The sequence below is a fragment of the Microtus pennsylvanicus genome, chromosome 7 (genome assembly GCF_037038515.1).
Source record: "Microtus pennsylvanicus isolate mMicPen1 chromosome 7, mMicPen1.hap1, whole genome shotgun sequence".
NCBI classification, from domain to species: domain Eukaryota; kingdom Metazoa; phylum Chordata; class Mammalia; order Rodentia; family Cricetidae; genus Microtus; species Microtus pennsylvanicus.
Genome location: NC_134585.1, coordinates 3,512,555 through 3,529,242, shown reverse-complemented (window position 1 = coordinate 3,529,242; position 16,688 = coordinate 3,512,555). Strand labels below are relative to the sequence as shown.

Below are 16,688 nucleotides of genomic sequence, written 5' to 3'. Positions count from 1 at the left end.
CTGGGCCAAGAGACAGCCCGAGGCGGCTTCCAGACACCGTGAATTCACTGACGCTGGTTCCCACAAGTCAGGCCTGAAACCTTGTCCCTGGAGTCAGCCGCCAGACTCTCGGGATCTTTGTTCCTCAGACTGCTGAGCCATCCACATCTGGACCAGAACCGCGCAGGTATGCTGGCAGCCAGTGCCAAACCCCATCTTCCTAATCCTGGCACCTCCGGCCCAGGGCGGGGCAGAAAGCCCCGTCGGGTGGGAACGAGCTGAGGAGGGAAGCCTTCAAGTTTCCCTGAGTGGTCCTCAAAGCCATGCTGGTGGTCTGCTCCAAACAGGGCCACCTCCAGCTGAACACTAGAAAGCTTCCCTTCTTGGCCAGGCTCTCGTGGCCCTGGATGCCAGGCAACTGGGACTTTTGTTATCTGGAAGGAGGGGAGGGTGAAGGTCAACGACAGAAATGTCACAGTTGCTCCCCCGGTGCTGTCGCAGGACCCCTAGACCAATTCTAGGTACAGCCTAGTGGCTGGCTGTGGGGAGCACGCATCATGGGTCCAGCAAGAGGATGGAATGAGAAGTCAGGTCACTTGGACGGGGGCCAGGTGGCCCAGGCCAGCACGGACTGTGGGGGCTGTTGAGAGCCCACCTGCTCCCCACCAGCAAGCCTCCAGGGTGGCTGAGGATGCAGTCAGCATCCCCTGGCCCTGGCGGCCTGAGATTACCAGGCTGAAGAACAAGGGCTGCAGGAAGAGCCCCCTATTCCCGAAGGAGCGGCTGGGTGGACCATGCCAGGCAGAGGACTGTCTTAATGAGGCCTAGATTGCAAGGACGAGGAGAGGGCCTGCTCACCCTGACTCCAGCACTGATGAGGAAGCCCTGCAACCCCTTTTCAGAGAGTAACTTTCTAAACTAGTCTCATCCAGCCTGAACTTGGACAAAGGTGAGGTGGGCGCCCAGTCCTAGGCAGCTAGGGGGCTTGGTCCGCGGCAAGTCTGCACCCTTTTCACTGACAGGAAGGTCACTTCCTGAAGTGATGGAGGCAGCTTGGGAAGGAGGGGGACTCTTGAAAGGGGGTGCAAACTGAAAGCGAAAGGTCGCTTGCTCAGGAAATAACTGTCGGCACCAGCAGCGCACGGCCAAGACCGGTCAAAGAGGAAAACGGGCTTGGGTGTGGCGTGGTAAAGGACACCTATAATACCAGCACACCAGCGTCTGAAGCAGGAGGATATCCTGGCTAGTGAGAACCTGCCTAACATAGATAAATAAACCAAATAACCAAAAGAAAACACAGTTAGCACCAACGTGTAGGGGTGAGGTGTGAGGGAGGCTGTGAGGGGCCCCACGGTGTAGGGGTGAGGCAGGCTGGGAAGGCTGTGAGGGATCCCATGGTGTAGGGGTGTGGTGTGAGGCAGGCTGGGGAGGCTGTGAGGGGTCCCACGGTGTAGGGGTGAGGTGTGAGGCAGGCTGGGGAGGCTGTGAGGGGTCCCATGGTGTAGGGGTGAGGTGTGAGGCAGGCTAGGGAGGCTATGAAGGATCCCACGGTGTAGGGGTGAGGTGTGAGGCAGGCTGGGGAGACTGTGAGGGGTCCCACGGTGTAGGGGTGTGGTGTGAGGCAGGCTGGGGCGGCTGTGAGGGATCCCATGGTGTAGGGGTGAGGTGTGAGGCAGGCTGGCGAGGCTGTGAGGGGTCCCACGGTGTAGGGGTGAGGTGTGAGGCAGGCTGGGGAGACTGTGAGGGGTCCCATGGTGTAGGGGTGAGGTGTGAGGCAGGCTAGGGAGGCTATGAGGGATCCCACGGTGTAGGGGTGAGGTGTGAGGCAGGCTGGGGAGACTGTGAGGGGTCCCACGGTGTAGGGGTGTGGTGTGAGGCAGGCTGGGGCGGCTGTGAGGGGTCCCATGGTGTAGGGGTGAGGTGTGAGGCAGGCTGGCGAGGCTGTGAGGGGTCCCACGGTGTGGGGGTGTGGTGTGAGGCAGGCTGGGGACACTCTGAGGAGTCCCACGGTGTAGGGGTGAGGTGTGAGGCAGGCTGGGGACACTCTGAGGGGTTCCAGCTCACTTCCATGCCCTGGGAACAAGCCATGAAGTAAGCGCTGAGATGTAGCTTAGCTGGTAAAGCATGGCCAGCGCACACCCTCCTGGGTTTGATCCCAGCACACCTGGAACCTCAGCAAAGGTTCTGTCCCTGGAACCCACGTGAAGGAAGCAGGGAGCTCACTCCTGAAACTGGTCCTCTGACCCCCACATATATCTCATGAGCCACGCACACACAGACACATTAAAAATATATAAATCCAGGTTAAAAAACAAAAGCCGCCGATGGTGGCCTACAATCCCATCACTCGGGAGGCAGAGGCAGGAGGATCTCTGAATTCAAGGCTAGCCTGGTCTACAGCCAGTGCTACACAAAGAAACTCTGTCTCAAAAAACAAAACAAAACTCTGCAAGACAAATGTCTTTTCTCTGACCTTGTGTTTGTGGTCCAGGTAACTCCTTTCTTTCTGTCCTGAATTTTCTAGCCTATAAAACAGTGTGCCAGCTGCACCTGCATCGTGGGAGTTTTCTTTCCTTCCTTCCTTCCTTCCTTCCTTCCTTCCTTCCTTCCTTCCTTTCTTTTTAGTTTTAGAGACTGGATCTCATTAGGTAGCCTTGGCTGGCCTGGGACCTCATGTGTAGACCAGACTGGTCTAGAACTCACTGTCTCCCAAGTGTTAGGATCAAACACGTCACATCACAAACATCCAGTTATGTCCATTTTCAACACACAACACAACTAAGTTCTCCTATGTGTTAGGAGTGTGTGGTAGACTCAAGAGTTTGCTCCCAGGCTCTTTGGGGAAACAAGTATGTCCCCACCATAGCCATGGGGAAGTGGGCCTGGAGGAAGGCCCTCATGGCTGGGAGGTGGCAGGCTGAGGAAGGGGTAGGCAGCCTCAGAAACAGCAGAAAGGCCCCCCAGTCTGTCAAAGCAGCCTCACCCTGTCTTGGGGTGACTGTGATGGAAATGAGAACCTTCAAGCTGGGCTGGGCCACAGCCTCCTGGAGGTCTCACCTCACCTGGTCTCTGCGGGCTTCCTCAAGTTTATGTGTCTCCCCTAAGGCTTTCAGCCAGGGGCTGAGTTCCCACTGCTCCCAGGGGACACCACCAGGTGCTCCCAGAGGACTGCAAAATCTCCCTGGCAGTAGGAGAAGTGGGGTTCCCTCACTCCTGCCAACACAACCACTGTCTGGGGTTTCCAGCCCAATCAATGTCCCTGCTCTAATCTCTGCTTGCTCTCCTTCCTTCCTTCCTTCCTTCCTTCCTTCCTTCCTTCCCTCCCTCCCTCCCTCCCTCCCTCCCTCCCTCCCTCCCTCCCTCCTTCTCTCCTTTCTTCATTTCCCCCCCTTTCTCAAAACAGGGTTTCTCTGTGTAGCCCTGGATGTCAGAGAACTCACTCAAGACCAGGCTGGCCTTGAACTCAGGGATCCGCCTACCTCTAATTAAAGGCGTGCCACCACGCCCAGCCTTATCTCTGCTTTTTTTTTCTCCGTCTCTGCAGGGTGAAAGTGCTGTCCACACAGACCTGAAAGATGGCATCTGGACAAGGACCAGGTCCCCCAAGGGAGGGCTGTGATGACTCCCCTTCTGGTAAGGCCCTCCTGACCCTCACCATCCCATAATCTCAAGAGTGAGCCAGCACGGGACTGGCGTGCAAGGGGCGGGGCGCGAGACTTCCCCAGGCACAGGGACCTGGTGGAGGCAAGTGAGGAAGGGAGGCAGAAGAGTCCGGCAGCTGCCCTGTGCTCACAGTGGGAGGCTGGAGGAAGAGACCTGGCTTATCCCAGTGGGGGTGGGGTGGGGGCAATATGGCTGCCCTTTAAGTGAACTGGCAGGGGTTGGGGGGGTACAGGCTGGTCCCTGGACTTGAGGTTCATATTCCAGGTCTGTGCGAGAGGGGTGTAGTTGCTCATGTCTGCAATCCTAGCACTTGAGAGGCTGGGGCAGGATTGGGACAAGTTTTAGGTCAGTCTGTTCTATGGAATGAATTCCAGGTCAGCCTGGACTAGGGTGAGGTAGAGACCCCGTCTCAGAAGGAAAACACCAACGCCAGTGCTGCGCGGAGGTGCACGCCTTTAAGCCCAGCACTTAGGAGACAAAGACAGAAGGATCTCTGTGATTTGAGGCCAGCCTGATCTACAGAGTTCCAGGCTAGCCAAGGCTAAACACTGCAAGACCTTATCTCAAAAACTGAAGAGAAGGCTGGGCAATGGTGGTGCACACCTTTACTCTCAGCACTTCTGAGGCAGAAGCAGGAGGATCTCTGTGAGTTCAAGGCTAGCCTGGTCTACAGAGGGAGTTCCAGGAGAGCTAGGACTGTTACACAGAGAAACCCTGTCTTAAAAAAAACAAAACCCCAAAAACCCTGAAGACAGAGACCACCATCCTTCGACTGCCCAGTTTGGTTTCCTCCTGTTTTCTCCACTCTAAGGGCTGGAGACCTTGTCCACCTGGACGCTCACGAGCCCGGCTCTGCACGTCGTTCTGCAGTTTGGCTCTTTAGGAGAGCAGAATGAGCATACATTACGGGCGGGATTTACTAGATTGGGATACGTGACCCAGTAAAGGCCACCTACACACTGGGCAGGCTGAGAACCTGTGAGCTCCCCTTCTTCCACAAGGCGGGGGGGGGGGGGGGGGGTGGGGGGGGGAGGGGGTGGAGGAGGCTCAGCAGTCCCAGCTCATCTAGTGCTGAAGCCGTGGAGGATTTCCATGTGGGCCCTGGTCTCAGAGCACAGTGGAGGATTCCCGTGCGGGCCCTGGTCCACAGCAGAAGGCTGAGGTTGCTGGGTTCTATAACAGTGAAAGCAGCAATGTCAGGGTACTTACCAACAGGCAGTGAGAATGGGCAGATAGAGAGGGAAGGCGGGCAGTGGGGGAGGGCTGGCAGGGGGCGGGTGGGCAGCGGGGGAGGGCTGGTAGGGAGGAGGGCTGGTGGGGGGGAGGGCGGGCGGCAGGGGAGGGCTGGCACTGGTACTGCCACCGGAAGGTGAGTGAGCTCACTGTGGGAAGGCCTTCCCCACTCAGTCTATCCTTCTGGAAGACACCATCAGATCTACCCAGAGGTGACTCTAGCTGATTCCAGATCCACTGACTTGGCAACCAAGATGAACAGCTCCTCTCTGTCTGTCCAGCTGCATGACCTTGTGTACATGGCTTGGCCATGTGTGCCTCAGTTTCCCTGTCTGTGGGCTGGAGCTCATTTACATGCCAGGACAGTCATGAGGAATGGATGGTCACACTGGCAGAACACCGTGGGGGGAGGCTGCTGAGGCCCGCCTTCTCTCACTGACCCGCAGTTCTGACCCCCAGAACAGCAGGTTGCCCAGGACACGGAGGAGGTCTTTCGAAGCTTCGTTTTTTACCTCCACCAGCAGGAACAAGAGACCCAGGGTGCTGCTGCCTCTGCCAACCCCGAGATGGACAACTTGCCCCTCGAACCCAACAGGTAAGCTCCAGCCCCAGGGGCTGGTCCCTGGGAAGGGGGGGACCTGGGCTCCTTTCAGGGTCCGCCTGTCCCTTGCCCTTATGTGGCTCTCCTGCCCACAAACACTGTCACAAACCTTCAGAGGGGTGCAGCAAAGTCTGCCTTGACCCCACGCTGCCAGGAGAATCCTTCTCTGTCATGAGTCTGGTTCCCAGGGCTAACTTCCCATTCCCCAACTCTCGATCCCACAGCGTCTTGGGTCAGGTGGGCCGGCAGCTTGCTATCATTGGAGATGACATCAACCGCAGATACGACGCGGAGTTCCAAAATTTACTGGAGCAGCTCCAGCCCACGGCTGGGAACGCCTATGAACTCTTCACTAAGATTGCCTCCAGGTACCCATCCCTCCACCCCGCATACATGGGTTCCCTGGCTGGGGACAGTGTCGGGGTGAACTCAGACATGATACCCACCCGTCTCCCCCTCTCTGGGTCCCACTCACTCTTTTGCACACAAGCTCGTGTCTTTTCGGGGCTCTGACACCAACAACTAGCACCCTGGGGTGGGGACAGTCCCAACAGCCCTGCAGTTGGGATGGACCAGCTTCTGTCAATTGCGATTCAGTGGCATCTAAGAGACCACCTGGTGCGCAGGACAGAGAGTCACTCATACGTGGCTCGCATCCCACCTTGCCACTGGCCACCACTGTGAAACCTCCTGGGAAACAGAGAATCTTAAATTAGTGTTCCCTCTTTCAAACCACATCCATGTTGGTTTGATTTTTGTTGTTTTTTTTTTTTTGAATCATTTTTTGTTTTTTGTTTTTTCTCTGTGTAGCCCCGACTGCTCTGTATTTGCTCTTGTAGACCATGCTGGCCTCGAACTCAGAGATCCCCCTGCCTCCCGAGTGCTGGGAATATAAGCGTGTGCCCACCAGTGCATAGCTGGATTCTGTGCAGGGGTGCTCTATCTGCTTATACTTACGTGTGCCAGTTGTGTGCCTGAGGCCAGAGGCCGGAAGAAGGCCTCTGGAGCTGTAGTCACAGATGACTGTGAGCCATCATGCAGGGGCTGGGATTTAACTCAGATCCTCTGCGAGAGCAGCCAGTACTCCTAACCACAGAGCTACCTCTCCAGCCCCTTGGGTTTTTTTTGGTGGGGGGGGGTCTCATGTAGCCCAGGCTGGCCTTGAACTCTTGATCCTCCTACCTCAGCCTGGCGCTAGGATCATTGGCATGTGCCACCAAGCCTGGTTGTATCTGCTGTCCTTTCCCTGAACCGGGAGTCAGTGTCAGGGTAGATCTAGAGATGCGGGAAAGGCAGAAGCGGGTGACGGGCTTCAGATGAGTGCTCAGTGCTGGCATGTCCTGTCCCTGCCCTCAGCCAGGACCCACCCTGTGTTCCAGTGGTTTGGGATCTTTCCTAATCTCTTCTGTCCTTTTCTCTCTGCTGTCCCCCGGGCTGCCAGGCCAGCAGCAATCTTCACAGGTAATGTCCTTGCCGCCCGCCTGTCTGCCCGCTCTTCCCTCTCTGGGCCCTCTAGACTAGCTACAGCTAGTTCCTCGCCCTCTTGGCTTCCTCCTTTCACCTGTGAGACCCAGGCTCTTCCTGACTGGCGGCCAGGCCAAGGCAGACTTTCTGACCTGGACTGGCAGCTCAACCATTTAGCTTCCCAGTGCGGGGATGGAGGGGGTGGGGGGGTAAAGGAAGAAGGAAAGAGATGGCCCCTAAGGCAGGCTCTCCATGATCTTCGGAACCCTTTGCCCACAGCCTGTTTAAGAGCGGTATCAGCTGGGGCCGCGTGGTGGCTCTCCTGGGTTTTGGCTACCGCCTGGCCCTGTACGTCTACCAGCGTGGTTTGACCGGCTTCCTGGGCCAGGTGACCTGCTTTTTGGCTGATATCATACTGCACCATTATATTGCCAGATGGATTGCGCAGAGAGGCGGCTGGGTGAGTGTCGGGGGTGAGGACATCCCCCTGCTATTCGGGCTAGTCCAGCCACTCCATAACCCACCCCTTTTCTTCTGACAGGTGGCAGCCCTGAATCTGCGCAGAGACCCCATTCTGATCGTGATGACAATTCTTGGTGTGGTTCTGTTGGGCCAATACATGGTACAGAGATTCTTCAGGTCATGACTCCTGGAAGCCCTTTGGGGCCCCAGCCTAAACTTCTCCCTACCCCCCTCCCCTGCAACAATCCTCTCCTTCCTCCAAGAGCACAGATGCTTTAGCAAACAGGCCCCCTGCTTTGGAGACCCGCTGCCCAGGGGTCCCCGAGGAGGCACAGATACCCCAACATTGCATGGTGCTACTGAGAGCCCCGTCCTGTCTGAGCGGGCTGATTGGTGCCTTGGAGACACAAGAGACTGGGTACTGCTTCCCAGGAAGTTTTTAACGGTTTTTGCTTTTTATACTACCATTTGAGGCACCCCCCCACACTTTTCTTCCACAGAACCCCAAGTCAGGCATTTGGGGATCTGGGGACCAGCGGTTCTAACCTTTGTCCCCAGACCTCCTGCTACTTTGGAAGGTCAGAACTTGAGAGGGGGCTGGGCTTGAGCCTCCCTACACAGGGCTGGCTGTAAGGGTGTATGACCTGTTCGGTCCCCCCACCCCCGTTTCTTACTCTCCCAGTTCTTCCATCCCCTACCCCATCGCATTTTGCCTTTGTGGCTGGACTCTCAGGGATCCCGAGCCCACAGTGAGGGTGGAGGTCAGAGTTCAGACCACAGCTGTCTGAATATGTTCATCGAGGCCCTCCAAACCTTGGTCCCTTCCTGGCATTCTCCAGTCTTCACCCATCCCCTGACCCAAAGACCACTGCTTCCAACCTAGTAGGCAGGGGAGACCCTCACCTTCTCCCCAGAGCCCCAGGTGAGCCTGCCTGCTAGGGGGGCCTCCTTGACTGAGAGAAGAGCCTCGGACTCTGTCGTTAGGACAGGGGAAGGGGCGGACTCATTTGGAGGTCTCAAGCTAAAGAGCTACACCTGCAGGGGCAATTGTGGATCTAGGTGCAGTGTGACCCCGGACCTGTGAATACTTGAACCACACCACCACCCATGCTCCTTGTCTGCCTAGGCCCTTTGGGTGGGGTGGGGGTGTCTTCTCTATCTTGCACAACATAGGGGTAATGCAGGGAGGGGAAGCAGACGGGTCCCCCACCTCACCTCTAACTGTGCCTGGAAATAAACTGTGCAATCCCCCCAACACCCCACCTGGCATTTTTACCCTCTGCTGGATTGTGGGAAATTGGGCAGACAGGTGTAATCCTGACTCCATACCACCTAAATCCTTCTACTGAGATTCCAAAATCCTGGGCACGGGGCTGCAGGTGGCTGGAAAATCAGAACAAACCACAGTCAGCCCTTTGTGGCGTCCCTCCAGATCTTAGCCCTTAGTCTCATGGTTTTTTTCTGTGCATTTAGGAAGGGGCACAGTGTGTGTGTGGGGGGGAACGGAGGGGAGGGGAGGAGAGGAGAAGAGAGGAGAGGAGAGGAGAGGAGAGGAGAGGAGAGGAGAGGAGAGGAGAGGAGAGGAGAGGAGAGGAGAGAGGGCATGGGAGGGAGGGAGAGTTCTCCCCTTACACCACTTGGGACCTGGACATGGAACTTAGGTGGTCAGGTCTTTACCCACTGAGCCATCTTACGCCCCCCCTCATTTCTTTGCATTTCAGGTCTCCCACCACAAGGAAAGTCAGGGGCCCCTCGGGTGGGGAGCTCAGTGGGCCACCTCTCTACAGGAACCACAGCCCACACGACTTTAAAGGCCCTTTCTCACACTCAGCTCCGCCTGGGACATGATGTTCCAGCTCCCCCGTCCCCCGTGGACACACACACACATGCGTGGCTTTTTTGATCCTAGGAGTTTTGATGCTGCATGGGAGCCCCTACAGAGAGGCAGCCAGGGGGGATAAAAATAAGAAGCTGGGGGCGTTGAAATGTTCCGGAATTCACAAAGATCCCTTTCTGCCTTCAGTGCTCGGCACCCCGGTTTGTACTTCTGACACCCTCCCGAGCCGGTCACATCACGTGCCCGTCCAAGGGGCCCCGGTGAAGCTGTACTTTTCACTGGCCTGGGTTGGCTCTCTGAACCCTCGCCCCTCCCTTCGCCTCCAGTGTGCCCACAGAATGCTGGAGGCTGGGAGAGCGTTCGCACCGCCGAGCTCACAGCCGACACTTCAGGCGCGGCGTACCAGCGTGTAAACCGAGAGCTTCCTTTAGATATTGGAACAACATGTGATGGGTGGGTGCATTAGACGCCCACCTTTCAGAAAGGCTGGGTAGCAAAGAGCATTGAGCTAGAACTTGCCACAAGGTTACTGGCTCGAGGTTTTACCTGGAAGCAGGAGGAGCGGGTCGGGTCACCGGCCTCGCGAGCACATGAGTTTAGGTGGACAGAATGTTGAAGGAACTCTGGTCCTCCCGGCTAAGGCTACAGTCCGAAGGGGAGGGTGCTGCCCGAGTCCAAGATGGCCGTCGCAGTTTCACACCCGCTTGCGTGCCCATTTGTGGGTGGGGCCTGGGAGCTAATTTTTTTTCTAGTCGGTTCTTTGGTTTGGAAACGTAGGGCAAGGAGGCGGTAATTTCCATCTGCAAGGAAAGCGAGCCCCAGGTTTGGGGCTTTGGCTTCTCTGGCCCCGTCCACACCTAACAAAGAGTCCCCCAAACTTCATTCCTAGGTACCTTCCGGAGCTGCCCAAACCAGGGGGCGAGAAGTTAGGAGGGGTAGCATAAGGAAGAGGCTGCCGGGGTGCAGATGGACCCTGCAGGTGCTGCGGTTAAATCGAGAGCACGCACTCCTACGCTCCAACATTTGTGGGTCTCCCGAAACTGTACCTTGTTTGCACCAGATACATCTGGATTTCACGAGTCCACAAAGCGAGTAGGAGGTCAGCTGCGCTTCGCTGAGACCCCGTGTCCCGCCCCCCCCCCCCAAAAAAAAAGTCATTAGGTGTCTATCCAGTTTATTGGGGACAAAAAAAAAATCCTTCTCTTATCCCAAATTACTCAGTATCTGCCATATCCACCTACCACAATGCATACTTCAGATGTAATGGATTCCAACCCCAGGACTGGGAAGGCAAAGAGCTAGTTACTAACACTGACGTGAGTCCCTGATCGGTGAGAGACCCTGTTTCAAAACCAAGAAAAGGTCGCGTCTGGAGAGATGGCCCAGCAGTTCTGCTGCTCGGGCCGCCTGGGACGTGAGTCAGTTCCCAGCACCCTCTTCAGGCTACAGCTACCTGCAGTTCTGACTCCATGGGATCCGACGCCCTCGCTGGCCTCCCAAGACATCTGCACCCGTGTACGCAGACCTGACCACCAAACACACACACTTACCCATAATTAAAAAATAAAAAATAGGGCCAGTAGTGTGGAAAGGCGCCTGCTGGAGGGCATGTGACCTGAGACCGACTCCTGGGACCCATTCCTAAGGGACGTCATCCTTGGATCTCCAGATGCGCACCCCACACATGTTATAAATAAGTATATAAGTAAACTAAATACTGAATGTTCAAGTTCCTTGAGAATGTTATATGTGCCTAAACTTTTTCTCATTTGACTTGTAAATCTGTCCTGTGAGGACTTGTACTTGGAACATAAAATCAAGAACGTTAAATTTGTAAACATAGTTTAAATATTTACAAGAACTTAATTAGCTAAGTTTGTAAATGGTACGAGTGATGTTCAAGCAAATTAATATGTCAGCCCACGGGCTGACTTTGAACACCACTCAAAGGGTGGGTTATTACTTTTTCATTATAAAATGTATATACTACACAAAATGTGCAAGAATTCTAAAGAGAAGAGAACATCAGCCTATGCAAGTTAAACCTGAGAATTTAGGAAAGTGTGCCTTTAAATTTACAATTTTATTTATTTTATTTTATTTAGTTATTTAATTGGTTTTTTGAGACAGGGTTTCTCTGTGTAGCTTTGGGGCCTGGAACTCCCTCTGTAGACAGGCTGGCCTCGAACTCACAGAGATCCTCCTGCCTCTGCCTCCCAGTGTTAGGCATGCACCACCACCCGGCACAATTTAACTAATATATATTGAGAAAGAAAGAGTCGGCTGTGTTGTGGCACAGGCTGGTCTTGAACTTGTTTTGGAGAAGATGACTGTGAATTCCTTATTCTTGGGCCTTTTCCTCCACACACTGGGATGTGAGATCATAGACATGTCACAGCCTTAGAAACTGTTTTCTGCTTTTTTCTCTATTGGGTTAAAGGCTTGTTCCACCATGCCCCGCCCAGGATTTTTTTTTTTCTCTATTGGGTTAAAGGCTTGTTCCACCATGCCCCGCCCAGGATTTTTTTTTTTTTTCTCTATTGGGTTAAAGGCTTGTTCCACCATGCCCCGCCCAGGATTTTTTTTTTTTTTCTCTATTGGGTTAAAGGCTTGTTCCACCATGCCCCGCCCAGGATTTTTTTTTTTTCTCTATTGGGTTAAAGGCTTGTTCCACCATGCCCCGCCCAGGATTTTTTTTTTTTTTTTTTGGTTTTTCGAGACAGGGTTTCTCTGTGGTTTTGGAGCCTGTCCTGGAACTAGCTCTTGTAGACCAGGCTGGTCTCGAACTCACAGAGATCCGCCTGCCTCTGCCTCCCAAGTGCTGGGATTAAAGGCGTGCGCCACCACCGCCCGGCCCGATTTTTTTTTTTTTCAATGCCGGGGAACCATGCGTACAAGCTAAGCGTTCTATGTCTAGCTGTGTCCCCAGCTGTTGAACTGTTGTCATGGCTCATTTTTGAGACAAAGTCTCACTGAGTAGCCTTGGCAGGACTTGCTATGTGTGCTAGGCCAGCCTTGAACTCACAGAGATCTGTCTGCTCTACCTCCTGACGCTAGGGTTAAAGATCCCCTGGAACTGGCTGTAAACTGCCCAGCACAGAGGCTAGGAACCTAACCGAGTTCCTGTGCAGGATTACCAAGTGCACTAAACCCCTGAGCCATCTGTCCAGCCCTGAGAAACAGGGCTCTAAAAAGTCTCACCAATCGCTTTTTATAAGGTTTTGATAATTTTAAAGTTTTATTCTTCAAAGGACTTAGTAAAAGTTGGCTGGTCCGTGGTGGCGATCACAACGGGGCTTCGCGTTTCTCCATCTGGCTCTGAACTAATGATAGAGTCGAGGCTGGTGCGGGACCCCTGGTCCCACCTTAGCCTCTCACTGCTCCCAGGGACCAGTGCAGCGGTGCAGGGAGGAGCCCAGGGAGACACAAAAGCTGGGGTTAAAGGCCCAGCCTAGTTCATTATTTATGATTAAGGCAGGGTCTCACACTGTAACCCAAGCTGTTCCAGAAACTCATGGTAATCCTTCTGCCTCAGCTTTCCAAATGCTGGGATGACAGATGTGAGACACCACACCTGCCTAGAGCTTTTTGGAAGTGCTTGTGCCGGTGTTAGTTTTCACCAGTGTTGCTGTACATGACCTTGCCTTGTCGCCTGACGTGGCTCCAGAGGGTTAGAGTCCATGACCATCACGGCGGGCAGCATGGCAGCATGCGGGCCCTAGAGCAGTAGCTGAGAGCTTACATCTGACCCGTAAACAGGAAGCAGAGAGGGAGCTAGCTGGGAATAGCGTGGGCTTTTGAAATCTCAAAGGCCACACCTCCTCCAACAAGGCCACACCTCCTCCAACAAGGCCACACCCCCTAATCCTTCCAAACAGCTCCACCAGCTGAGGACCCAGCACTCAAATCAAATCTTTGGGCCCATGGGGATGGGGCGGTATCCTCATTCATCCCTCCACAGTCCTCCGTCTCCACCTTACAACCTCCCTCTACTCCCCTGCTGGCAACAGCCCCTCCCACCCCTGGCTATTTTAGATCCTTCCTATGAGAGCCACACAGAAGCCCAACTTTACCAGAGTAGGGTGTATGAGAGGCAAGTCAGACCACACCGGGGTCTCAGCACAGTCCTTTAACTCTCAGGAAGGAGCCTGTTAAAGTGGTCTGTGTGCTGACTTAATAGGATTGGACCCGAGACTCCTGTGTTAGAACACTCGGCCCATAGGGAGGGGCCTATTAGGAGGTGTGGCCTTGTTAAAGGAAGTGTGTCACTGTGGAGGCGGGCTTTGAGATCTCAGATGCTCAAGCTAAGCCTAGTGTGCCATTCACTTCCGCTGCCTGCAGATCAAGATGTAGAACTTCGTTGGGCAGTGGTGGTGTGTGCCTTTAGTCCCAGTACTCGGGAGGCAGAAGCAAGCTGATCTCTGTGAGTTGGAGCCCGGCCTGCTCTACAGAGTGAGTTCCAGGACAGCCAGGACTGTTACACAGAGAAAAAGATGTAGAACTCTTGGCTCTCGCCAGTACCATGTCTGCCTGTATGCTGCCATGCTTACCGTCATGAAGATAATGGACGAAACCTCTGAGCTGTAAACCAATCCCAATGAGATGTTTACCTTTATAAGAGTTTCTATGACTGGGCGGAGGTGGCGCAAGCCTTTAATCCCAGCACTCGGGAGGCAGAGGCAGGCGGATCTCTGTGAATTTGAGGCCAGCCAGGTCTACAAGAGCTAGTTCCAGGACAGGCCCCAAAGCTACATAGAAACAGAGAATAGAAACCCTAAGACAGTCTGTGATCTCAGCTCTGGAGGGTGAGATGGGAGGGTCAGGAGTTCAAGGCCAGATGGGGCAACAAAGTAAAATATCTCATACACAAAGTTCAGTAACAAAGCAATGACACAGTATGGCCTGGGAGAGGGCAAAGGTTGGCACACTCCTGGCATCTCTAACCTGCTTAGCCCACAGAGCCCAGCAGGAGCTGGAGAGGTGGTTGCGAGCACTTGTTCTCACAGAGGACCTGGCTTTGGTTCCCAGCACCCACTTGGTGCCTCACAACTGCCTGTAACTCTGGCTCCAGGGCATCTAGCACACTATTCTAGCTGCTCAGACACTGGCACACCCGTGCACAGACCCATAAATGTAAATAAATCTTTAAGAAGAAAACTGGGCAATGGTGGCACACACCTTTAATGCCAGTCCTCAGGAGGCAGAAGTGGTGTGGATCTCTGAGTTCAAGGCCAGTCAGTAAGACTGCCTTAAAAAGAGAAGGGCAGGAAGGAGGAAAATGTTGCCAGGAGCAATAAGACATTTTACCCAGCTCATTTACTGGCCTGTAGATCTGTCATTCAGGAGGCCGAGGCAAGGACTGTGAAGCCTAGCCTAGCCTGGACTACCGAGCTCAAAAATAGAACACACTGAGCTGGGCGGTGGTGGCGCACGCCTTTAATCCCAGCACTCGGGAGGCAGAGGCAGGCGGATCTCTGTGAGTTCGAGACCAGCCTGGTCTACAAAGCTAGTTCCAGGACAGGCTCCAAAGCCACAGAGAAACCCTGTCTCGAAAAACCAAAAAAAAAACAAAAGAAAAACAAAAAACAAAACAACATCAACAAAAATAGAACACACTGGGTATAGAGGTGGTGCCTTGATGTAGTCCCAGTGGGAGGTCACAGACCCTCTCGCTACCCCCACCCCTCTCAGAAATCAGCCTCCTCTGGGACAAGAGATAATAAATGTTACCTCCAAGATGTGACCTCTCAGCTCTCCCAGAGCTCAGTCGTCTCCCTCCCACCGGCAGCCATGAACAAGACCAAGGACAACCCTGAATTGTGACTTGACTTCTGTCCACTGCTCTCTTGCCTTGTGACTCCTAGCATGTGGGCCAGCCTGGGCTAAATCACATGGCCTGACAGTTGCCTCCTCACACTCTGAGCCTCGGGAGTGGAAAAACCCTTTCATCTTTTGGAACAAAGACTCTGTCCCTTCAAGACGCCACTGTGAGTGCGGACAATGGCTATTCTTGCATGGGTAATAGTTAACCAGTATCCATGCAGAGGACCTGACTTCCGTTCCCTGCGTCCACATCAAGAGGCAGGCTCACAACTGCCTGTAACTCCAGCTCCAGGAATCCAGTTCCCTCTTCTGGCCACTGAGGGCATCTGCACTCACACGAGCACATAGTTAAAACAGTGTGCTGTCTATACTGCAGCGCCCAGCTCCCCTCACCCCGTTCACAGCCCAGCTCCCCTCACCCCGTTCACAGCCCAGCTCCCCTCACCCCGTTCACAGCCCAGCTCCCCTCACCCGGTTCACAGCCCAGCTCCCCTCACCCGGTTCACAGCCCAGCTCCCCTCACCCCGTTCACAGCCCAGCTCCCCTCACCCCGTTCACAGCGTTGTCTCTAACGCAGCGCCCAGCTCCCCTCACCCGGTACACAGCCCAGCTCCCCTCACCCGGTTCACAGCCCAGCTCCCCTCACCCGGTTCACAGCCCAGCTCCCCTCACCCCGTTCACAGCGTTGTCTCTAACACAGTGCTCAGCTCCCCTAATCTGGTTCACAGCGCCAGGCCGTGATGCTCCCTCCTGAGGATGTTCACCTGGAGGCAATTTCACATCCACTCCTCTGTACTACCCTGGCTTTCTGCAGTAAGTCACAGCACCCAACACTTGGGAGGTGGAGGTGGGTGGATACACAGTTCAAGACCACCCCGGGTTAGTCACAGAACACACCGTGAGCACATGCGTGTCTAGACATAGCCTCTCTTCACCTCCTGCATGCGGATAGGAGGTGTGCACCTTCCTTTCTGCTTGACTCCCACCACACGCCGGGCTGTCTGTTCTTAACGTCTCCAGACCAGAAGTCCTCGTTTCCATGTGAACACGAGGCTCAGCTGGCAACACAGGGTGTAGGGGTGGGTGGGGCTTGAGGGTGATGGGCAGGCAGGCTCTGCCCTAGGTGTGGCCTGCTGCCTCACAAGGTGTCTGCCACAGTGGTGACCCCTTCCCAGGCTGCTCCTGTTGGGTGTCTAGTATTAGTGCTGAGGGAATGATTGCGGCTGCCCTGGCCACCCTGCATCCCTGCGCTGTCTCCAAAGGGGAAGCAGGAATATTTTCTTTTGGCAATATCTATTCCATCACTTTTATCTCTTTTCTTTTCTTTTCTTTTTTTAGACATAGAATATCTCTATGTAGCCCGGACTGTCCTGGATCTCACTCTGTAGACCAGGCTGGCCTCAAACTCACAGAGATCCACCTGCCTCTGCCTCCTGTACCACTGTGCCTGGCTAACCTTTTTTTTTTAATACAAGGTCTTACTCTATAGCCCAAGCTGTCCTGGAATTCATTCTGTAGCCCAGGCTAGCCTTGGAATCTTCACTCTTTTGTGCCAGCCACCTGAGTGCTGGGATCTCAGGCCTGCCACCACACCCAGCGATGACACTTTTTTTAGTGGCTACGCAG

The 16,688-nt window shown here is 54.4% G+C and overlaps 1 protein-coding gene across 1 annotated transcript; it reads left to right on the top strand.

Moving 5' to 3' along the window:
• Positions 1 to 26: 26 nt before the first annotated feature.
• On the top strand, positions 27 to 8,659 carry Bak1 (BCL2 antagonist/killer 1). The gene is made up of 6 exons (XM_075979647.1): positions 27 to 166; positions 3,524 to 3,612; positions 5,335 to 5,470; positions 5,701 to 5,844; positions 7,220 to 7,400; positions 7,482 to 8,659. Exons 2-6 carry the CDS (start codon positions 3,555 to 3,557, stop codon positions 7,584 to 7,586), a joined length of 624 nt encoding a protein of 207 aa, XP_075835762.1. The 5' UTR covers positions 27 to 166; positions 3,524 to 3,554; the 3' UTR covers positions 7,587 to 8,659.
• Positions 8,660 to 16,688: the final 8,029 nt, after the last annotated feature.

Excerpts from the sequence above, each read along its gene's own strand:
- Bak1 (XM_075979647.1), top strand. The coding sequence starts at position 3,555 with ATGGCATCTGGACAAGGACCAGGTCCCCCAAGGGAGGGCTGTGATGAC. Across the intron at positions 3,613-5,334 it reads CTGTGATGACTCCCCTTCTG|AACAGCAGGTTGCCCAGGAC; the intron begins GTAAGGCCCTCC and ends TCTGACCCCCAG. Across the intron at positions 5,845-7,219 it reads TTCACTAAGATTGCCTCCAG|CCTGTTTAAGAGCGGTATCA; the intron begins GTACCCATCCCT and ends CTTTGCCCACAG.